At 39.4% G+C, this 24618-nt stretch overlaps 1 protein-coding gene across 3 annotated transcripts in view; it reads right to left on the bottom strand.

Annotated features, from left to right (window-relative positions):
- ATP2A2 (ATPase, Ca++ transporting, cardiac muscle, slow twitch 2) overlaps positions 1-19015 on the bottom strand; it is a 50250-nt gene extending 31235 nt beyond the window's left edge. For 2 of the 3 annotated variants that reach the window (XM_014961865.1, XM_014961857.1), the window contains exons 1-5: positions 18641-19015; positions 17529-17546; positions 17357-17439; positions 8319-8423; positions 5053-5191 (exon numbers count right to left, since the gene is read on the bottom strand). In XM_014961865.1, coding sequence (XP_014817351.1) covers positions 5053-5191; positions 8319-8423; positions 17357-17439; positions 17529-17546; positions 18641-18758 — 463 coding nt within the window. In that variant the 5' untranslated portion in view covers positions 18759-19015. The remainder of the gene's footprint in view (positions 1-5052; positions 5192-8318; positions 8424-17356; positions 17440-17528; positions 17547-18640) is intronic. The other variant, XR_001414096.1, reaches the window with a different exon arrangement.
- Between the last annotated feature and the right edge of the window lie 5603 nt (positions 19016-24618).

Raw genomic sequence — 24618 nt, 5'->3', positions numbered from 1 at the left:
ATGCACCGTGTCTGGTTATCTCAAAAGCTGCCTCTGATGTGTTAGGAGTTTGACAGTTGAAGTGTTCACCGAAGCTCAGAGATTTATGCACTACCTGTACATGATCTTGATCTTACTTCCATATTTTTTTCTTGTTCAAAAGCAATACTTCATGGAATTAAAAAAAGGCAAAACACATGATTAATCTTTAAAAAAAACCCAAACAAACCCAACAACTTGCACTAGGTAAGAAAAAACCCCAAAACCACGTGCAGTCAACTTTTTCCCATATCAAGAGATGCTCTCAGCAGTATGCTTTTAGGACAGCCTCCAGTAGATCACTGTTCTGGACTGAATTCTTACTCGATCCTTTTCATTATCTTTTTTTCTTCAATCTGAATATTTTTCCAAAAAAAAGTAAATCTGCATCTCTAGCACCGAGTCTGAAAATCAATTCTAGCTATTAGAAAAGTGACACAGGCACAAGGACCCAGATGTTTTGGAGTAAGACCTGCAACATCAATGTTTGTTGCTTATATTATCACAGAGAACTGTAGCTCTTTATAACTACACTGGAGTTTGACATAATTCACCTCAAGAATCTTCCTTCCTAATCTTCTTTATCCTCAAATTTATCTTGCCTTAATTATAAGGCATCTATGCTGTAGGAAGAGTCTTAAAGTGCTCTGCAGTTACAATTAAAAGCCTCGAAGAGTAGTTCTTGCATACTTTATGCCATGTATAAATGTAAAACTAAGTCTTCTGGAATACACAATAATTTAATAAGCAACAGCTTCTGGGAACTCTGTTTTTAAGCTGTTGATACTTACAGATATAATAACAGATGACAAGAACCATCATTCAGCACTTCAGGAAAAGACAAACTACTGTGACTCCAGTTTGGTTACTTACAGATTGCAACTAATGAACATTTATTAAATTACAGAAAGTCAGATATACTGTATCTAAAATAGAACATTTTAGACAGGAAAATACAACAAAAGCAAGCAAAAGTCATTTCTGTTCCTAAATGTGCTTCTTTAAAAATAAATTATTTGCAACCAGTTTATTCCATTTTGTCAGACTGGACTATATAAAAAAACTTGTAAGACCTAAGGCCATGCTGGTTAAAGTTTCTCTTTAAAATGTTACTTTAAGACAAGCAAAAACTTAACTAAAACAAAGGACATCTTTAATCTAATAAGATAGCCACTAGTTACAAATTTAGAGTGTATCCTCCAATAAGCTTTTGTAACAGCGCGATAATCCATTTTAAGACTGGCAAACTGAAAAGCCATTTGAGGACAGCATCTGGATTTTTTTCAGTTCATCAGTTCTAAGAAACAAACAGCGTAGCTTAGTAACCCTTAGACACTGCAGTTCTGAGAACTATGCCCACCAGAGGTCTACAAGGAAATTTAAGGCATACATCCCAAACCTGTAGCTCCAACTTCATCCCAAAGAGTTGCTGTTGATTGTACAGTATCTTTTCCACCATCTCCACTTAGGTGGACATGGATGGAAGAAAGTCTTCCAAACATATACAGTTAAGAAATTCTGCAGTCTCTGAGCAAGCATGGACTACAGTATCTCCTAGTATACCTGCAAAATTTTAGTGTAGCGTTTCTATTGAATTTGTTTCCTACTAGCCATAAGGATCAGTAATTCTCATCAAGTCTTCTGCAGTACCTATATGCACACTGATCCCAAAGAAACAGGTAAGACAGTTATCTACCACTCCAGGAACAATCTAATTCCGGTTACTCCATATCTACTGCAAGGTGACAAGGCAGGCCTACAGTTTTCCCTTATTGCTTCAAGTCAAATAAACCAGCATCCATTTCCTCTGTTGACAGATCAATTAAAGAAAATGTCTTCCAGAAGATTTATTTAGAAGGCATGAAGCAGACTGAATAGTCTATATAATGAACAGACTAACTCTACAAACGGCCTAAGGAGCCAGAATAAAAAGTAATAGTATAAATCATTATTGCACTGCCTTTGGGTTACACTAAGCCAACAAGGTTATCTCTAATGAGTTCAAAACTACTGAAAATACCAAATTATTTTGGAAATGGTTCAGTGCTACCTATTCTCAAGGAACTCTTGCAATGTAAAGAAGCAAATATATTATCCCATTTCCCCTGAACTGCAATATCAATTGCCTAGTTCCTACAACAAAGAGTTCTCGGTGTCAGAGCCACATATAGCTACTTCAAATTAAGAGCTGTTATAGCATTAAACACAAGTATTCTGTAATAGAAGACCTGTAGAAAGTTGCCCAAAATTAGGTATCAGCACAGGGGAGAAACCTATCACCTGGTTATTTATGCCACTCGGTTGAAAGATATTTGCCTGGACACACAAATGTCATTGGCACTTCGCCTAGAATTCCATACCCAGATATGTATCCCAGTATGAAGTGCTCTGTCACTTCCCTACATGGTCATCTTTTTGCAAACACCATGTCAAAGGCCATCGCAGTACTCCTACACTTGAGGCACAGGCATGCACACAGTCTCTCTCACCTCCAGGTCTTGACACTAACGCTGGTACATAGTGTATTGCTCTTCTCTGCTTGCTCCGTAGCTTTTCCGAGTTTGATTACCATTAAAACTTCATCATTGTCTATCCACAAGTTAGACTTTATTGTTTCAATATCAGAGCTCGTATTACACTGAAGCACTTAATTCTGTATTAAACATCCACATGATTTACACTTAGTTACTTGAAGCTGCAGTTGGTTACATTTATCAATAGAAGAAAAACATGGCGAGTGCTTAAGACTAGCTTGAGACTGTTTGAGCCATCAGTTTGATTATTTTAATCAGCATGAGCTTCTACAGTCAGTCAGCAATCTAGACCACCCATCTGAATGGACAGTCATAAAAGTTGAATACATTTTGTTTCTCTACACGATCACACTAGTTTTTAAGTTTGCCCTTTTTTAAAAAAACAGTTCTACTTGTGTTAGACTATCAGACACCGTTCTAAAAGCAGACTTTAAAATAATGTAGCAGTAACCCTATGAAAAATAGGATACAATGTTTGTTAAAGACACCCTAGTGTTACAGGTATGTTAGTCAGGGGCTGATTTCCAATTCATTCTCTCCTTCAGACATAGGCCTTTTAAAGACATGTCTCAAGGCACAAGTAATTTATTTTATTGATACTGACACCATACAGCAAGATAAGTAAAAGCCCACACATCCCCCAGGTGTTTCACATACAACTTTAGCTTTGTCTTTTTCTGTAAGATGAAAATACAACCTCTGACTTTTCTGAAATAGCAAAAAAATCAAGCAAAAAGTTTTCTGTGCTCCAGACACCTGGCAGAGCAGCAAAATCCAGCAGTTTTCCTTAATAAGATAGCCCAAACCAGTACAAAATACATAGTCATCAATTTGCAATTCTACCGATACTGCTTTAAAGCACCAAAAAACACAACTCCAATGCACTCCCATGATATAAACTGCTTCCAAAGCTACCATTTTATTGCTGACATTTTAAAACAGAATAAAGATTTGGACTAGACATCTACCGCAAAATCTGTGATTTATACAGTTCCGTTTGCCCCAAAAGGACACAGAAAACCTCAGCTGCTTAAACAAAATCTCATTGCAGAGCTCACGGATTTGACTGTATGGTGCAGTCACAGAGAGTCAAAACAGCAGAGTAAGTGACAAGGTATCATAATTCACCCTTTATTTCAGCCGTCAGCATTTTGTATTTGTACTTGCGCTTCACCAACAAATGCTAAGAGGAAACCAGTTTTGGCCTTTGTGAGACTCACTCTTGCTCTGAATTACCCCGGTCAGGGCTCTTGTAGCTGAATCATCCAACGCACAAAACTGAGGCTCGAGACGGGGCTCAGCAAACAATTTTTCTCAAGGAATGAAAGCTAGGCAGCCAGCCAACACCAACTTAATTTTGAGTGCATACTCTCTCTGCCTGCTAATTAAAATAGGAGGATAGTCAAGCTTAAGGGTATATATTTATCTCCTCCTGAGACCACTACCACCTCTAAAAGCAAAGTGACACTAGTGGAAAGAAAAAGTTTGATGTACACCCTAGATCGTTCCCAGAGGAACAATCACTCAGTTAACAGTTGATAATGACCTACAAAATACAAGGATGCAATTACTCCTGACACTTAACAAGAACCACCTCCTTTTATCTGGGAAGGCATCAGAAACATTGAAGTCACTGACAAATACAGTTTAGAGGAAGAAGTTATTGCTGTGGCACTATCACCAAAATCAAGGAGTCTTACATATAAGTATACAATAATTATATTTTTGCATACTAAAATAAAGATACACTTTTTAGGGCAAATCTAAGTTATTAGAAAGCTTGATGCAAAAGTCCAGTCTTTTAAGACTGGTACTTCAAATGCTTAAGCCGGAGAAATAGGAAGCTCTACTTTGTATTTGTCCAGTTATCTATCTGCAGTCTCCTGTGGAATGGTAGGCAAAAGAAGCAATGAAGAATTATGAATGATAAGAAAGCATTGAGGTCACATGCCTGTCATACCAGCACAGAGGACAGAGGAAGACATTTGTAAAGAGAAGTTGAAAGGAACTGATGCTCCAAGTGTAAGAGCTGGAAAAAACCTTTAGATGAAGTCAGCCTGCCTTTGATAAAGGACAGGGTGACGAAAAAACCTCCAAAACCTCTGCATTCCAGAACCCAAGGAAATTGACCACACTTAAAAGCAAGGGAAGGAGTATTTTGTGTCAGAAAACAGATAAATTAAGACACTCTGAAACTAGATTTCAGAAAATGAAATTTTAGAGTTGTGACAAGTGCTAAAACATGTACTCCAATTAAGATGCTATGCTTTTAGACCTACCAATTAAACTAAGTGGTAATTTGAAAAACAATCCCCTCAGTGCAAATGCACATTTAAGGTAATTACAGATGAACAGAAGCAAGATTGTTCTTAAGCAAAGCATATACTTAGGCGTCTTTGAAAATTCCCCCCAGTGCCTCAAAAATCATTAAGAAAAGGTCCCCACAACAATTTTACAATAATATGCTAATACAGGTATGTACTACATAAACGAGCCTTACCTGCCACTTCTACAATATCGCCTGGGACAATATCTCTTGCTTTAATCCTTTGTACACTTTTTCGGTCTTGTCGATACACTTTGCCCATTTCTGGTTCATATTCTTTAAGAGCTTCAATAGCATTTTCAGCATTTCTTTCCTAGAAGACAGCAAAAATGTGTAATTTTAAAAGCCCTAGAGAAAAAACACACATCACATCTGATTTTTCAAATGTATTATCATATGAATACTAGTGACTCAGCTCAACTACATTTATTCATACAGAAAATTATGTGACCTCTGCCCTTATGAGGTTGCTGACTGGAAATCATTACAATTATAATTCAGATATTAGTGGGCCTTTAGAACCTACAAGTTGCTTATTTGAACTCTAAAATATATCCCATCAAGAGTATCCAGTGTCTTGATATAGGGAGGCCAGAGGTCTATGTAACATATGCATGCTTTTTGACGTAAAAAAGCAGCACTAAGCAGAACTAAGACTCATGGATATAGTCCTGTCACAGATATAGTCCTGTCTTACCAGCTGGGGCAGTTTAGACTCAGACTGGAAAGGACTAGCACTACTGAATTTCACTTACTGATAGAAATCAAGGGTCAAGTTAAGACAAAGCTGGAACAGCTTATTATCAACTTCGTTTCAGCAAATCAAGTCACACTGAAGTGAGATTAAAGCATATAGACTAGAAACTTCCCCAGAGCCTCTAACAGCTTACAAACTTAGATGAATCCCCACACATGACAATCTTTTTATTTCCACTAACGCTAGCACAATAGGTTTCCTATCTCAAGTGCAGCCCTCTGAGCTAAGCACTACCAGAGATTGGTATCAAAATCACGATGCCACTTAGATAAAGGACAGTGTAAACAACCAACAGCTTGTAAGTCCTCCTTCTCTAGATCTTGGAGAAGTAACTTACTTTCCAGCCTATTGACAAGTACAAACGTCATATAGTCCTGATGATGAATAGATAATGATAAGGTTGCACGTAGTTTTTAGAATGTTTGCCCTTCAAATATATACCAGCTTTTCCAGATAATAAAAACTTCCTCCTGCTGTATGAAGTCTAATATTCAGGAACTTACACTGAGGTACTAGGTACTTCCACATGATAATGTGGCTGAAAACCAGCATTACCAAAACTGCCTTGAAGGACTAACGGTACTGAGCTGTACCATGTAAACAAGTAGTACAGAAATACCAGCACAGACCCATAAACCTATAATTAATAGCAGCCTCATATTCCACTAGGTAAATTAATTCTGCTCCTCAGCACAATAATGCTGATACTGCTTTTCCATTGATTAACATTAGGCAAAACCTTAAAGGTACAAAAGGAAGTCCCACAAATGGAAGGTTAAACAGAACTTTTCCTTCAAAAAGGAGAAAAAGAAGAATGAAACATGATTCAGCTAGGACAGCCAGCTCAGTGTGTTAAGCTCTATGGTTTTGTTCCAAATTTTCTTGAAGTTACTGTAGTTAGACTATCTTGCCAACCACTGAAGTAGTAGCAGATGGCACTTTGGGAAAAAGGCACGTGAGAGGAAAGGTTGAGGAGGGCAGAGCTGAGGCAATGACTCAGTTGCTCACACTGAGTACCTGTAGAAACAAATACATTTATGGGTGGAGACTATGTACTGGGACTTATTTTCCATGCCCATTAAAACAAAGGAATGAGTCATTCAATCTGTACAGCAATTCTGTTTCACATTTAAGTTCACGGCATGTAGAAAGATATATATATATAGATATTCCATGTGCACTATCATGTCTGAATAACAATTGGTTATTTCCTAGAACAGGGTGTGCATCTACACAAGAACATCCCCAAGCTATACAGCCAGTTTTACATTTCATACTTACAATTACCACATGCAAAATTCTAACTCAAAGTTAAAAATTAATTCTTGCACAATTACTTCATGAAGATTTGGATAGAAAATGACACTTAAGGGGGCTAATGCTATCATCCCTTGCTTGACATTACCTCTTCTCTCCACACCAGCTTGAGCATTTGTGCAGCAAGCTGGGTACTGCTAAAAACTGAGGTTTTCAAGAGTTAAATTTCATCCATCTTACTTGGGCTAGCAAAACAGAGCACAGGAATGTGCAGCAATGCCACCGACTGCCACTCTTGGTGCCTTCCAGTGTGTAGGCTCCTCTCTAACATGTTTTAACCTGTTAATAGGGTTCCTCCTCTCAATTCCTGTCGTCATTTCCAACACTTTTTTGAAGGGGGTGCCTCTTTGTTTTATTTAAGCATGAAACCTAACTTGCTAAGATAGTAAGTAATTATGTCACATTAACACCACCCTTCAAAAAAAGCCAAAAAACAACAAACCACCTTCAAAGAACTTAAATTATCCTAAAAATTCTAGAATATTTTTTATCTGCACAAAACCCCGTATCTGAAGTGATCCAATTAGTAAACTAAATTTACATGAACAATTTTGTTTTGGCATCTCAAGAAGCCTTAGAATGTGTTATTACCATTATGATTTATAAAAAAAGTCTAATTAGTGTGATAGCTGATAACGCAGAAAAACTTCATAGTATTTTGATGTTTTCAGAAGAAACTTCTGCCTTTTGACAGACATGTACTCTTTAGATGTACACTTAAAAGGTACTGTAATGATTGAATAGGAGGAATTAATACTGTATTAACAAGTGTACTAAAACAGAGTTTGTCTCAACAGGAAGCAGACAAGAAACTAGATTACACATATTCCATCCTTTGTTCCTTAGTTGGGACAAAACATTTTTTTTGTGAGTACACTTAAAAGGTACTGTAATGATTGAATAGGAGGAATTAATACTGTATTAACAAGTGTACTAAAACAGAGTTTGTCTCAACAGGAAGCAGACAAGAAACTAGATTACACATATTCCATCCTTTGTTCCTTAGTTGGGACAAAACAATATTTTTTTTTGCAAGGCAATCCTTGATGTCTTTTAGCTTTGCAACATTTCATTTATTTCCTGAATTTAGGCCTTCATTCTGGACTGCCTAGTTCATATGCTCACCATTGTGTGGCCGCACTGACAGGCACTTTGCCTTTTTGGCAATACTTCTGAAGCTTTCATTTTACCTTTAAACCAACACTTTTTGTCCAGAAGTTTCATGGTATGTTGACTCTCAGGAATCAAAAGTTAGCAACACATTATTTGCATTGTATGAAGCCCCTGACACTACACTGTACAGTCCTTTTTAAAACAAAACACCTCCAAAATATAGTTGATTTCATGTTGTAAAAATATCACATACCTGCCACACTCCCACAATTGCATTGGCTACTAATATAAGCAAGATTACAAAAGGCTCTACAAATGCTGTGATTGTTTCTTCACCTTCCTCAAACCAGGCCAGGACCTGTAAGAGAAACACAATGATCTAAATTACTGATTTACACAGATACCTTGCAAACTTAAGACCCAATAAGTTTCAGCTTGAGGTTCAAACCCCTCAATCTTCCAAGGTGTAGTTTGGTAGTTCATGAATGAGTTGGCAATATGCAATGGAAAAGTAGAAAATCTTTACTGAAGTAGTACAAAGTTCATTTCCAAGGCTGCTATACTTTTAAAGGGGCAAGCTATTTATTTGGGAAACATATTGCTACTTTTGCTTCACAAATGAAAGCAGAAGTTAAAAACAACTACAGCAATGAAAATTTTCACAAAATGGTTCATTACGGTCTAAACCAGCATGCAGACAGATTAGTTTGACTACTTAGAACACTAAAGCTTTGCCAGAATCTGAATTTTAACCAAGTTAATTATTCTTTACCAATAACTTAGACACACAAATGAAAACAGCCTTAGAAGTTTTATGCAAGTAGATATGAAAAATAAACATCTACTTATTTAAATACAAGTAGTGTCTTATTGAAGCACCTCAGTGAATCATATAGTTACATGTGAAGTTGAATTCTGATCTGAGTAACTGATAGAAGTCAAATTAAAACTGGATTTTTAAAAATAAGTCAACTTGAGGGCTTGAATAAAAGCCACCACAGATTTTACTTAAACTCATTTGCTTTAGAGTTACAGTCTAATTTTAGGTTTCTGCCATTCACTTGACTTGAATGGGCTTATGTCAGGGCCTCTGCAGAGTTCTGTAGTTACTAAAGAAAAGTCAAGCTAACTCAACCAGAGAGGAAGAGCTTTTTCGTCAACATGTTGAGCAACAGGAAGCCTGGAAAGTGACAGTAAATAGGAACAACGTGTTGAGATAATTAGGGCTGGTAGTCAGGCAACAGCACTCTGAATCACTGGAAGACTGCAGCGAGCAAACCGTTACTAAAGCCAGTGCCATAATTCCACCAACATGCTGCTCAGAGCTATTGCTCAATTGTGAAACACTCCAGGATGCTAAAAGGAAGGAGCAGCAGCATGAAAGCCTCAAGCAGAAAGCAGACTGTCAAGCAAATCCAATGCAACAATAATTTTTTATTACAAAAGGATAAACTTATAAGATCCAGGTTATGATTAATAAGACTGAAATGTTCCAACTGGCAACACATTTTGAGGGTCTGTGTAATCCCTCTGGGGAAGAGATTTAGTAAGGATCTCTTACGCTCTATATCGCAGTATTTCTTACTGTTCAGAGATATTAGTTGTTCAGCTTAACTAAGTAAGTTTTAATTAGACTAAATTACTTATGGTTATAATATGGCATGATTTATGCTGTTTGCCTCACTTTACTTAGCATGAGTGCCTAGATTTGCTGAAGCCTCTAGGCCACAACAGAGGTAATTTTCTTCGTCATTTTCCTAGTGCTGTGTTTAGTCCTCTAGCGTGAGGAAAATGTCCCTAACATACTGGTGTTTTGGTAGTGTTTCTCCCTAAGTCTTCCACTTTTCAGTTTCCCATATTCTCTCTATATCGCAGTATTTCTTACTGTTCAGAGATATTAGTTGTTCAGCTTAACTAAGTAAGTTTTAATTAGACTAAATTACTTATGGTTATAATATGGCATGATTTATGCTGTTTGCCTCACTTTACTTAGCATGAGTGCCTAGATTTGCTGAAGCCTCTAGGCCACAACAGAGGTAATTTTCTTCGTCATTTTCCTAGTGCTGTGTTTAGTCCTCTAGCGTGAGGAAAATGTCCCTAACATACTGGTGTTTTGGTAGTGTTTCTCCCTAAGTCTTCCACTTTTCAGTTTCCCATATTATCACAGACCAAAAAATCACCATTGGACTAAAAGACTCATGAAGAGCATCAGGGACAGGTGTACAGATCACAAGGGTATAATTGCCCAGAGATTTCTTTGTTCAACATCCTTCTCTGGAGACAGCTAGCCCGGGCTGACCCTGCTGCTCTCCTTTTCAATTAAATTACTTATTTTTATAAAATTTTATTTTGTGTGTGTAGTCAAAGGAGCACCCTTTGGCTCAGTGGTGTCACCCGCTGCAAAGGGACCCTGGTCCTGGCAGTTAAAGACTCGGGGTGATGTGTGTGCAGCTCCTTGAATGGTGTGTGACTGCTCTGGCAGCGGCTTCTCCTTTAACACTTCCCTCCTCCCACACGACTAATCTTCAACCCCCAGCACCAACTTCTCCCATTTGACCTGCTGGAGCTGTCACACAGTCAACGCTGCAGCCTTCACTCCAGCATCAACCCACAGACAGCTTTTACTGGTGCCTCCAGTGAAGCCACAGAAACGGGTACCGGTACATACCCAGTTTTCTTAGCATATACAGAGTCACACACTGCAATCAGAAAAGCTGCTTAGTATCTATTTCTGCCCTCCCTTTCTTTATTGGGATCCATAGAGCCCATTTTGCTTCCAACAAAGCAAGTAAATTTAATCATTTTGTCATGTCCTTAACAGAGCAAGCACCTACAAGGTTAATTGGAATAAAATATCTGCTTTACACAATGTTAAACCATAACCTTTTCAGATTGGAGACCATGCATTTTGTAAAATAACATTGAGAAAGCCTGCAACTTTAAGAGGTAAGGAAAGTTGCTACAAGGACAGCAAGATCCAAGTATGTCAAGGAGAACCAAAGTTCAGTTTTCAAGGGTGCTTTTCCTTCGATAAGCCATTTTTTCACAAAGAGCAGAAGAACTCAGATTAGAGATCCTGACAGCACAGATATGATGTTTTAGATCTCCACAGCTGTTTTTTTGACAAAACTATCAAACAAATTAATAAATAAAATGAAGTATCTAGTTAATCCTGGAAGTCTCCCCCTAAACTCAGATTAGAGATCCTGACAGCACAGATACGATGTTTTAGATCTTCACAGTTATTTTTTTGACAAAACTATCAAACAAATTGATAAATAAAATGAACTATCTAGTTAATCCTGGAAGTCACCACCCCAAAATTCTACACAATTACCAACAGTGGAACAATCTAAACTCTAGTTCTAGAGCTTTTTTGACAAATATAGACATGTAAATAACAGAATACATTGTCAGTTCTTGGTTTTGTTATAGCAGACTACAGCTGTATTAACACTCCATTTAGTACACTTGTGATACACAACACAAATTGCTGTAACAGATCGGGTTTATTACTTGATAGCAGCCTAACAAAACCCCAGTAAAAACCAAAGAGAAAATAAAACAAGGAATACAGGTATTTAACTAAGCTTCTTTAGTAACAAAAGATGATACGCTGAAACCTGGTAGAGACTAGACAATTCTTGTCCAAGGCATTGAGTCCTTGACAAAAAGTTTCCATTAGCACACTTTAAGACCCTGGAGAGTTTTTCAATGAGAGATCTTTTATTTGACTGCTACTCCAAAGGGCCTCACCATATTTTTGCCCTAATCACTTTAAGACTCACATGTAGAACAGCTTAATTTCCAGGTCATTGATCTTCAATGTACTGTTCAGGCAGTATGGTAAGTAAAGTTACCATGTATTTAAGAAGCTTAAAATAGTAGGAAAAGAGAGTAAGATAATTGCTCAAAAGAGATGTAAGACTGAAAATATAAGGGAAATTAATAGCAAGACATAAAGGTCCCATATCAACAGTCAACAAAAGGAGCTTAAAGGACAACTTTCATTCAGCATATTTGCTTTAGGGCTGCTAGAACTATGGCTTGCAAAAGCCTATTTTAATCAAAGCCTAATGGGATGGACCTGCAGGACACTAAGCCAAAAGATACACAGTGACAGGCAAATAGCACTTAGTTTTCATCTTTTATTTGTAAAAAGGGGACAGAGGTACAATGCAGAAGTCAGCCAGCAGTGAGGTGAGTACTGATGAAGGCAGCTAGAAGAATAGCAGCGTCCTTACAGCTTTTTACATTTCTACAAGTTAAGCATCTCTGTATTAACAGATAAAGTTATGGAGCAAGTTGTCTCAGATAACTATTTATCATTGACTAACAAAAACAGAATTAAAGAACAGAAGGTTCAAGATAGAATTCTGTTGCCCAGCAGGCTGTACCCGCTTACCGCTAACAGAGGAAAAGCAAACAGTTTGTTGTCAGCAACCTAACAAGGTTTTTTGTTTGTTTTTCATTTTGACAATGGAAACTTAAAAGCAAGCTGGGAGAGTAAGGTCTCGTCCTAACAAAAAGGAGCCCTCGACTAATTAAAGGAGGTCATGTAAAACTATCAACTGCTTTCAAGAGAGCTTTCTTCTCAGGGGATACTGTGAATTAAGACTTAATATATTTTGAACAAAGTGCTAACTACTGACCCACAAAAATCTTTTAGTGATTTTGCTTTTCAGTACAAATTAGCTTAAAATTAAGCAGAAACGCTATTTTAGTAGTCCTGATGCTTGTCAGTTATACTGAACACTTGGAAATACTAAAGAAAAATCTCCAAATTTTAGTTCTATTATTCAGTAGAGATTTTTATTTGCTAACGAAGGAGAGAGGAGAAAAAAAACAAACCACCCAAAAAAAATCCCAACAGATCTTGACCACACATAAATACAAAATAAATAATTTTACTGTGTTAGCAGACTGTAAATACCCATCAGATATGCTACTCTATTTCAGAAAATAAACACATTCTGTGTTTAGTGTAGCAATAAGGAAAAAAAATAGATACATTGCACCCACAGTTTAATTTCTACCAAGTGAAATGGCATCACAATTACTTCTCACAGTTTTATCAGTCCTACCTATCACCTGGTATCTCGGGTGCTATTGAGTAATCGGAGTTTTGCTAAAAGCATGTCAGTGTGATGTCCTACTGCAATCTTTATCTTGTGCCACATACTCACTGCTACTGACCTTAACAGGTAGCTTTTGGGGTGATATCAGGGCAAAGCCTGCAACATTTTTACTGGCACATCATGCTTCCTCCAAGAGTAGCTTTGCTCACACAGATTAGGTCATACTCATACTAATTCAGAGTCTCTGGACTCAATCACAATACATTGCTTTAATCTAAACATGGATATACACTATTAGAAAATACCCCCAGAATATTCACTTCTAAATCAGCTCAGGAATCAAAGGATCGAGGGTGGGGGGAGGATGCTATTAGGTTGCTATATTAATACTTCAGTTCTTTTATAGAGTTTATAGTCTATGTTGCATCTTGTAGAAGAAAATCCACTAGAAGTGTGATGCAAAGATAAGATTGCATGGTTAACCATATACCACTGTTTAAAACATATATACTTTACCAAAGAATTACTCTACATCAGATGCACATCTCTCAACCTGTCAAAATCATACAGCAAAGCTGGTTTTTTTATGTAAATACTGTAGATCTGAGCCCATGCTACACAAGTAGCAAGAATTAAAAGCCACAGTTCATGGAAAATTAAACATCCTCTTACTTGCACCTAGAAAGTCAGGTTATGAAGGCCTTTGAACTGCTGAGATTTCTGCACAGGCTTCACAGATTCAACAGAACACCAAGACAAGGTCCAAGCCTACAACTAGATCCATTTACTCACCATCAGAAATTATTTATTTTTTTTTTTTCCAAAAGCCACACTTAAGGGCAGTAGAAATACTGATGAAAAAACAGCGTAAGATTTAAGCTGTTACTAACTAGGCACATCTGTAACAGCAGTTCTGACTTGGAATGTAGGACACAGTATCTACAGCCAACAAACAGGCAGCATATGACCCCTACAATCAGCCAGGGTGACACAGATTCAGCTGTTAGTCTGATTTATTTTACTGACACATACCTGACAGGGGGTGTGGGAGTAGAGGACACAAAAGGCACTTTGAACACTGAAGTTTATATTGTATGTAAAAGGGGATGTTTCTGCACAAAAATCTAATGCAAATATCAATGTTAAAGATGGCTGTTTCCATCCAGTCACAATAGTAAGAATCTACTATGATTTATGATCACAACACAATCACCAGAAAAGCTTCCCCAACACAAACCAATAATCTATATGCCTCAAGATTCTCTCTCTCATACCTGAACCTTCAACATGTCGAGTTTATTAAAATTAATGATGTATAGCTGGTAAAGAACACTGCTACATTCACTGCCTTAACAGCACCTATGCCCTCCCTGAAAGCACACATCATAAATCTGCTCCTGCTAGCACTAAGTACACACTATTTGATCCTCAGAAAATCCAAATTCAAATTAGAGTACATTTTCAGTGACACTTCCTCCCCACTAGCAACTCAAAGACTTGGGGGCTTTTGGGGTCATTTGTTCTTAAGTCCTCAGTAAGCCACTTTTTCTCATCCATTATCATTCAAAGGAAGCTACTTATTTAAGCATCTTGATGAAAAATCCCTTTTAGATATATAACAAGCCTAGAAGTCCTCGGTTGAAAGTTTTTTTAAACAGGAGCCATTCTCCAATCTTACTTCTGTTGGTACACTATACAGTGTCCTACTTTCTACTCAAGTGCTACAGTTTACGCTCTATCAAACAATACCTCATAGTAAAAAGCAGTCACTGAAGTGAGAATTACACTAAGTTCCACAGTATGACACTGCCCCCAAGAAAGCCAGAAGTCTTGACTCATTAAAGAACAGCTCTCAACAGTATTACTCAACATCCAAAACCAACGCATATTTAACTGACTCCATTTTAGGTCTAATTATCCATTTCAAGATCTCTAAGGTACTAGGAGCTTTGCATGCCTCGCAACAGTACAAGTGGAAAAATTGAATTTCTAAGGCTTGTAAAAGATAGCATAATAAACACACTGAAGTTAAGCTCTAGCATTAAGTTGTTCTATCAGAGGAATGACTTAGCATAATTTGTAATCTCAGCTATAATTTCAGTTTTTAATGTAGTATTTTCAAGTGTTCTCACAGAACAATCACTGTCCATGAGCCTAACACAGCTACATATTCTATTCAAATGTTTTCAGGAACGCCAGAATTTAGGTGGTGTTAATCACATCTGATTTTTGCAGCAATACAGTCTTTATATCAACATACTCAACAGTTCTTTACATCTACTATAAAAATCTCTAATACGCTTTCATCAAGAAAAAGTGATAAAACCTAAGAAAACCAGACAACAGATCACCTTTTGAGCAGGAAAAAAGCCAGAAACAAACCCAAAGAGGAAGTGCCTTTAAAGTACCTAAACTATAAGACATCTAGTTTTTCCTTCTACATTTAATCAAAAAGAGAAAATCTTTACTACTAACATCAATTTATAGTGGCTACCCGTAACTCTTAAATAGAGGACAGAAAAGGCAGAGCAGTAATCCAAGGTCATATACCACGCCAGTTGCATAGAAGCAGAGAACCCACATCTACCCCATGCTCCCTTAGACCACAGTCTCCTCTTAATTAGATAGGAAAATTAAGCAAACTGAAAAAAGAAACTGAATCCAGTTACTAATCAAGTTTTCAAAGAGGGCTTGGCAGTGTATGTTCTATGACCTCTGTCAGTCTGGTATCATACAGATTCAGCAACGAAAGCTTAAAGTTTGGTGAATCTGATTTTTCACTTACTTGGTTATAATAGAAACAAATAATGTACCCTGGCATGAACAGTTAAGAAGCTTCTGTACTGTCATTTATCTCAAGAGATGAGAGAAACACCCCTGACTTTTCAGGAACAAAAATACATCCCCTTTTCACCCGCTAGGAAAGGAAAATGGGAAAGAAGAGGAGAGGAAAACAAAAAGCTTTCAATGACCAGTTTATTCAATTTCCTATAACCAGCCTGATTTCCTCCCCAGGAAACAGAAGAGTGAATAAAGAACGTCTGTCTCCGTGGTCAAAAATCAATGCCACCAGTCATTGTTCAGCTGGTAATGGTATATACATACCAAAACCCAAAGCGCTTTGAAAGGTGTCAGTGTGGGGAGAGCTGAAGCCTCTCTTGGTGGAGGATCAGCAGCAGAGTATATACTGCAGCAGCCACAACAGGTCAATCCTTCCCCCATCAAACAGAGCAGCTTCAGAGCACATTCTCCTCTGCCCGTCCTAATTAGCTTGCCCTTAGCTAAAGAGTCACCACAATTTCCACTCCCCCCCAAGAGCTGCAGCATTTTTTTTTTTCCTGAAGTAGTTAATTACAACTCCAGGGCAAAGTCTACTATAAACTTTAACTCCTACCTAAACAATTTAATATTCTGCACAGTTTTGTTTCTGTTGTCCAGTTTCCCCAAGACATACATCCTTTGTCTTCCTTCTATACTTAGCCTTCGCTCAGTTTTCCAGTTTTTCAGCAAACACATACTCTTTATACATTCTGTAAAAAGATTGCCTAAACACACTTTTAAAAAGAAAAATTAAGTTTAAAGTGTTCTTGTTGTTTTAAGTCTGTATGCAAAGCAAGATGTCCATTTAATGACTAGACTATCCAAAGGTCAGTTACCAAATTTGGTCAACAATGGTGCCATCACAGCCGTCATCATTCTTGTCACTGTCAAAAGCAACAACTGTCACCTTGCTATTATCAGGAAGGGAAGGCAACTGGAATATTCGCCATGTAAATTCTATTTACAGTCTGCATTGCATCCAAAAATGTCTTCCAATGATTATACATTGAGCTTGATAACGATTAACTCAAAGGCAAGAAGAATGTCCAGTTAAACACTTACGCACTCAAGGTTACTTTTCAAAGCCAACAAAAGCATTGGGAAATCCCACCTCAAATAAGCAAACCCAGCTGAATGAGAAACACTTTAAAATGCCTGTCTAGTGTAGTTACGTACTTATGACTCATGCAATGAAAGATTCCCTGAAATTGTTTTCTAGCATACAGAAACCTCTGCACAAGACAACAAATATAAGAAATAGCAGTTTACTTCACATCTTATACAGCTACTTTTTGAGAAAGCTAATAACTTTAGTACCTACAGTTCCTACACACTGGAACATCTGTCATTCTGCAATACAGAAACCTATGAAATAAATAGATTTCATACTTACGAAAGATATGCAAGCTGCCAGCAACAAAATTCTAACTAGTAAGTCTTCAAATTGTTCAATCACAAGCTCGAGTAAGGTTTTTCCTGCAATATGTAACAAAGCCATTTAGTTATACACATTTAAAAAAAAATTATCAACAAGAATCAGGAGATTATTTCATGAGCATGCTTACCTTCCTCAGCTGGTAACTCTGTCAGTAGAAGATTTTTCCAGGAAGCATGTCAAAAAAGAAATCATTGAAGAAACACATTAGAGCTTCATAAGGCATCCACCAGATAGTGTTCCTGAATCGCACTCTCAACCAGGTTGGATTTGACAGACCTACTGAAAGCCCCATTAAGATGGCTCTTTTCATTAGAGCATCTGAAATAGGCCCGACAATTTCGCATTTTAAGATACATACAGGTTAACTGGAATGTGCTAAGGGTTATAATTCAGCCAAGTCATCACTCCAGCCAGCTGTGGGACTTCTGCTGTTGCTGCACACAAAGGGTCAAAGGCTGAAAAGGCTTTTCAAACGCTTTCTGACAAAGGTTTTCCTCCACATTCACTTCAAAGAAACAAACCACCAAACCTGGTTCAAAATATTTCAAATTCTTTCCTCCATTTTAAGGATATTTTCTTATTTCTGCTCTCCCTTTTATTAGCCTACAACTAGATTTAGTAATTCAAGGGGCATAAAAGCACTGTTAAAGCTAAAGAAAAAACCCACCGTATGATCTTGTCACAGCTTTTCATTTCTACACAACGGCACAGGAGTTCAAATGGGACTAGGAAGCCCAAGCAATAAGGATTAAAAAAAAAAAAGAAACACCTTATCGGCTGAATTCTGTGCCCCGACTCGAGAGAAGAATGTGCAATAAAGGACAGAAAGGCACTGAAAAGCAGGGAAAAACGAAGGTCAAGACGGACAAGAAAAAAAAAAACAACAAACCCACAGTGCTTCATTCCAGATTGGAAGAAGATTTCCCACCGTTAAGGTGAAAGGAAACGGAGGTGACATCCTCCTTTCCAGAGGAGCCCTGTGAGCTTGGGGTATGAAAGAAACCCACGAGGTGGAGTTCAAGTCAGCCATCTTCTCTCCCTCGCTCCTATTCCGGGTCCTGCAAGAGATGCCGGCTTTGCAAATACACGCACACGTTAGGCCTTGAAACAGGGCCCGGAGGAGGACGAGTGAGAAGAGAAAAGGGTGGAAAAGGGAGCAGAAAGGGGAAGGCGACGAGTGGCAGCGACAGCATCCCCGCGGCGGGGTGGGGGGGACGGGCGCGGGGCCGCTTCACCTACCGTTGGAACCCCATTTCTCCTTCAGCTTCTTGACTTGCTCCAGGCTGAGCCCGGTGCTTTCGTTGACGCCGAAATAAGCCAAAACTTCCTCCACAGTCTTTGTGTGCGCGTTCTCCATGGCTGGGGCAGGGAGCAGCAAATGGTGCCTGGCCTCTTCTTCTTCTTCCTCCTTCTTCTCCTCCTCCTCAGCGGCGGCGGGCGCGGCGGCGAGCCCCCTCCTCAGCCCCTCGCTTTCTCCCCCACCGCCCCCGTGCTATCACCATAGACCCCTCCCGCAACAGAGAGGAGCCCCCGAAGCCCACCTCAGCGCCTCGCTCTTCCCGAAGGAGGCGGGAGGGGGTGTAAAAAAAAAATTAAAAAAAAAAAAAAAAGAAAGGGGGGGGGGAGGGAGAAAAACTGTGTATGTGCGTGGTGTACAGGAGGACAAATTCTACAATGCCAAACCCTGATTTTGAAGCAGGACTCAAAGTCTAACTGCCAGAGGCAAGAGCCTCACATGCCACACATGCTGCTTTCCAAGTAAGCTCACTAAGTATTTTGTCACCAGAAAGCTGATGAACTGAGAGCGTGGTTATCCTACTGGAGAGAGTAATTTGTCCTATTACTGCTGAGCAGAGGTGAAATTAAGGACGCCAAGAACAAACACCCAAATCTTACACTACTTTTGATCAAACTTCTGCTTGCCTCCTTCCCTGCTCATAAAACCAGCAACAGTTAGATTCCACCTTGATAATGATGACAAAGTCTTAGGAAGTAGTAGTGGGCCGTTCTCTTTACACAGTTGTTAGATTCAAAAGCAATAATTATATCTAGTTGTAGCGCCTGGCGGGGCCCTGCGCAGCGCGGCCGCACGCCCTCGGCCCGGAGGAGGCGGAGGCGGGTGATGCAGGCCTCATGCGGCGGCGGGAGCGCTTCCGCTCCGCCGTGGGAGCCGAGGCCCGCAGGTGGGGTGGCCGTTTTCCCGCCCCCTGGCCCGGCGTGAACCGCCGCGGCCGCCCTCTGTCCCGGCCTCAACCCGCTGCCTGGTGGCTGAGGGGGAGCGGGGTTTGCCCCGGCGGCTGAGGGGAGCTGCCCGCCGCGCGCGCGCGCGCGCTGTCGCGATAGGCGCCTCAGCGGCGCAGAGGCTTGGCGCGGAGCTGCCCCGGCGCGTATCGTGAGGGGAGCGTCCGCTCTGCTTGCGGGGGCCGCCCTCAGTTCTGTCGCGACAGGAGCCTCATCCAGCCGAAGCGTGAGTGTGGGGCTGCCCCCAGCTCTGTCGTGACAGGAGCCTCCTCCAATCCAACCCTGAGGGCCCCCCGAGGGAGAGGCGTGTGGGGGCCTCATTCCTCCGTGCTGGCGCTGAGGGGCTTCGTACCCCAGAGGGCCTGCCCCCGCGCTGAGGCCTGCGCTGACACCCAGCAATGTCTCCTTGCACAACTTCCCCAATTCCCGCTGCCGCACGCTGCCCCAGTCACAGCATAACAGTGACACGCACACTCAGCCCCGGCTCGCACGCAGATAACATTAAGGAGGTATAAACTGCACAGTGTGATTTCAGCAGCGTGTGTGGTGTGAGATACCAGCTTCCCTCGGCGCGGTGTCTCGATAACTGACACAGACTCGCAAACCAATATAGAACACAGAAAGCTGACGGATTTAGCCATCCCACCCAATAATTCACAGAACCTTCAATGAGCACAATACAAACTGAGAGACCGGCACCAACTGACATTAATGACACCTGCAACACATAGCAAACAATTCAGTACACAATATAATTACCTTCCTTTAAAAGCACTTGGTGCCAGCAATGTTCTTGTATATGCATGTGCAAATATAAAAGCTGATCTCCACATGTGTGCTGGCTTACATAAATGCAGATCCTACATACAATCTGCATATCCATCGCTGTTACAAACCACCCACAGTACCATGCTATAAGAAACTATGTCTGATCTGGAAGGAATATATCTTAGTCTTACCTCTGTATAAGGAAAAGCATTAAGGAGGAAGCAGACAATATAAACTTTCAATGTTGTAAGCGTATGTGTGGCCCTGTATCCTTTCTAGCAAAAGTACAACTGCAGTAAAAAAGACTCCTCTGTCACTCCTACCAGTGTCCAGGTAAGGCTGACTTGACAGTATGTCTACACTTGACGGGGCAGTTCTGAATAAAAATTCATGAGTTAGATCTGATAATCTAGTTCAGGTATGACAACTACTTACTCCATGCCTTGCCTGTATTAATTTTATCTTGTTTATCAGCAGGATTAATCAGCATAGCCAAATGTTGCTTGAACACAGTTATGTTGCTTTTCACACCACTACCTCACACTGAATGTATATAGACATACCCTAACTGTTAGAGGCATAAAGAATGTCAACGTGACAGTTTTATATAGTTTTTATAGTTTATGTTTCTTACCTAGTTTTAATACTTTTGGTATTATATGAACTCAAGATCCCATCATCCCCAAAACGTAACTGAAGTCACAAGGTGCAGATGCATCTGAAATTAATACTCTTACAAAACATCTTCGAAAATACACACTCAATGCCAACAGAACTGCTGATCGATGCCTGTCACAGGCCCATCTAACCCACAGCAAAGTTTTCAGTATTCTCTGCCTTCAGACATCTTTGCATGATAAACTCAATGTCAGTCCCTATATTATGTGCATACGCAACATTTAAAAATAGATCATTTCCACAGTCATTGTACATGGAATAACACCAGGTATTTGAATTAACATATTTCACTGACAAACGGCACAGTACCTCTAAAGGAGTAGTTTCTTCCTTTCTACCACGTTTAACACAGCCTGCATTTTATAAGCTTTTCATAAAAATACATTTACCACAGCATGTTTTTACATACAAGCATATTTCACTAGCCTTCATATATAAGAGAACCTGTAAAGGACTTGAAAGTCCTGCATTTTATTTTCTTACTTTTTAAATATTACTTTTAAATGTAAAAGAGTGATACAATTAAACATCAGTAGCAATTTTCAAAACAAACTGGTATTAGAAAGAAACCTGGCTTATATTTAATATTATTTCTCCCTGTTATATACTTTGTATGTCATTGTTGGTTTCCTTTTTGTGCCTGTTTCCAAAAAAACTTATGGAAAATTATTTTAAGCGCACCAGAACCATGGCATGTGCAATTAGAACTTGGCAGAGTGTATAATAAAGGAGATACGGTGTCCTTTCAGGCTAACTTTAACAGGCGGAAATGCTGCTAGGAAAGCGAACAGAGTTTGCATTCGACCAAATCCTGGGGAACTCTGGGCAATCTCTGGGGTTCACTAGTTTAGCTAAAGTTTGACAACTCCAATTGTTTGTCTCTCATCCATTCCGAATAGAGAACTTGATTCTTCCCCTTTTTTCCCATCTTTTGAATATAGACCCTACATAGAATCTGGGAAGAACCTGAACACATAGCCCTCTGCCTGTGTTTATTTCTGTCCTGTGTTCTGTTGTGGCTCAGTGAATTGTGAGAGAAGAATGACTGAATTAAGGACTGCTCAATCGGTCTTTCTCTTCCAGAGCAGAATAAACTCTGCATTTCCTTCACGATTTCTTCCCTGTCTTTCCACAGCTGTGCAAGACCGATGCTAGCTGACCACTGAGGATTTCTTTGCAGGCGATACCCTCCAAATCATTAAAGATCTTCTGACAGCTGCACGTTTGAGAAACATTTGCAGATACAATGCTTGGTCTAGACAGCATAGTGCAGAATGAACTACAAATACCCGTGCAGCAGAAGCAGTACCTGCTAATTTTGGCAGCACTTGATATCATACGAATTTAGAATTGTGAATTGAAATCAGTGTTATTTCCTATCTCTATGCAAGGATTCATAGAGTTTCATATGAAATCTGTCTCGTCTCTTAAAGAAGATGGTTGTCTTGACCCAAATCAGAATGACTGCACCTCAGCTTTGCCTTGAGCAGTGCAAGCCCACGAAAGCTTCCAGGCGATTAATACTTCCAGCAGGTGCAGATAGTTGCACATTCTCCATCTTTAAGGCAGAAGGAAGCTAATTGATTTTGCTGCTGCAAAGGGAAGTTGCAGTTTGGTTTTAGATTGGAACCCCTTAGAGCTGCCCCTTAGAAACATGACAAAATGCACCAGCTTTGGCCTTAATGAAATTCCATTCACATAATGGACGTATACCATTCATACATTTGGCCTACTATCTTTTTTCACTGTAATATATTAGAAGAAGCAGCCAACACGCCAGGCAGCAGCATTAAAACGTTTCCTGTAATGCTTACTAATTGAAGTAAATGGGAATTTGGCCTGCGAGAGGACTGCAGGATGCTTTCCTTCAAATTGCAATAACATTGAGTCACCCCTATTGCTGCAAAGCAGCTTCACAGTAGAGCTGCTGGTCCTGATGTGAATTATCTCTTGCTGTACACAAACCCATATGTTTTGTAGCTCCGTTTTCAAAGAAGATGGATAGTTTTTACTGGAGCTACACACAGCACAGAAGGGCACGACACAAAATGCCTGTTTGTTGAGCCAATGCACCTGAATGCTGACCTGCAATAGCCTTCCTATTTCAGGCCTGGATCTCTTTCAGTGGACATAGGCAAAGTTCTACTATTCTGCTTAACTGTGCCAAATTATGTCATGATTTTTGCAGACTGGCTAATTGCCTAATGGGGCTTAGGTTGAGACCACCATACCCATTGCTCTTATTACCTCAGCTGATTTCAAATACAAGTCTTCATGAGTGACAAATGGGGGCATTGTTTCTTCCTCCTACGGTACTATTTTATTCCTCTTAAATTACGGTTATTAAAATGTTTCAGCCACTTGAAATCTACTAAGACATATTAAAATACTGCAAAAGTGCTGTATCAAAGTGGAAAGGTTTTAAAACTGCAGTTCTGTCATAGGATAATGTGGTTTAAATATAGTAACTGTTTTTTCCAGTCAGCTTGCTCTTTGATTTCATGGTATTATGTCAAGGATTTTTTCCCCCCCTCTCCCCCTTTTAAGAAGCTTATAGCTTAAACATCAAAATGCAAAAAATACTGAGATGAAACAGTTGCACGAACCCAGTAGAAAAATCAGTGATAACATATGAGTTTGAATTTTGGCAATTAGGATAATCTGAGTTTGTTCTAAATAATTTTTATTCCTAGGCAATGTGTGTTCCTGTATTACCAGCAGGTAGAATTCGACTTCCACTGAGACCGAGAGACTGAATACAAAGCATAGTGTTGCTGCTGGGAGATTTCTAGAACTGGATCACTGTTCCTGCACAAAGCAGCTGCTTGCTGCCTTCATAGTGAAAAGAGAATGTGAGATGGATTCTCATCTCAGTGACAGTAACTATAAGAGATCATGGTTTGGCTTGGTAGATTTCTTCTTTTATTTCTGTGTCCTGTTGATAGTCACTTGGTTTGTCGTTGAAGACTCCGTTAGAGTATTTGCTACAATAATCTCTATTTCCCTATTTGTTCCCTATCCTAATGCTGATGTCAATAGAAGATCTACAAGTATGGGGGAGAGCAACATTATATCAGAACCAAGATCCATCATGCATATCCGAAAAAATAATTTGTCCTTATTTGACAGCCAAGTAATTTCTGTTAAAGGGAAATCAACTTGACTGCTGTCTTAAAAATGCACAACAACCTTAGAAATAAAGCACTGGTTGGTGCCCATGAGATACGAATTCATATCTCATCCTGACCTGAATTTTCCAATCTAATTAAGGTCTAATTCTGATTAATTTGGCAGCTAGCTGCCATTTTTTCCTATGGAAATATCCCTTGTGTGCTTCTGGATCTCAATTTTGCTCTCCGTAGAAGGGATTAGGGTTACTACCGAGCTTGTAAGGGGGCTGTGTGACCAGGCACAATAATTATAAAATGGCAGAATTTGTTGTTTGTAAGGTGTTATGAAATTGCTCTACATTTTTAGCTGTAAGAAATTGATGGCTAATTGGGATGTCATAGCTGTGATCATACTAGCAC

Source organism: Calidris pugnax, unplaced genomic scaffold (genome assembly GCF_001431845.1).
Source record: "Calidris pugnax isolate Ruff unplaced genomic scaffold, ASM143184v1 scaffold32, whole genome shotgun sequence".
NCBI lineage: Eukaryota > Metazoa > Chordata > Aves > Charadriiformes > Scolopacidae > Calidris > Calidris pugnax.
This window is presented reverse-complemented; position numbering and strand designations above follow the sequence as displayed.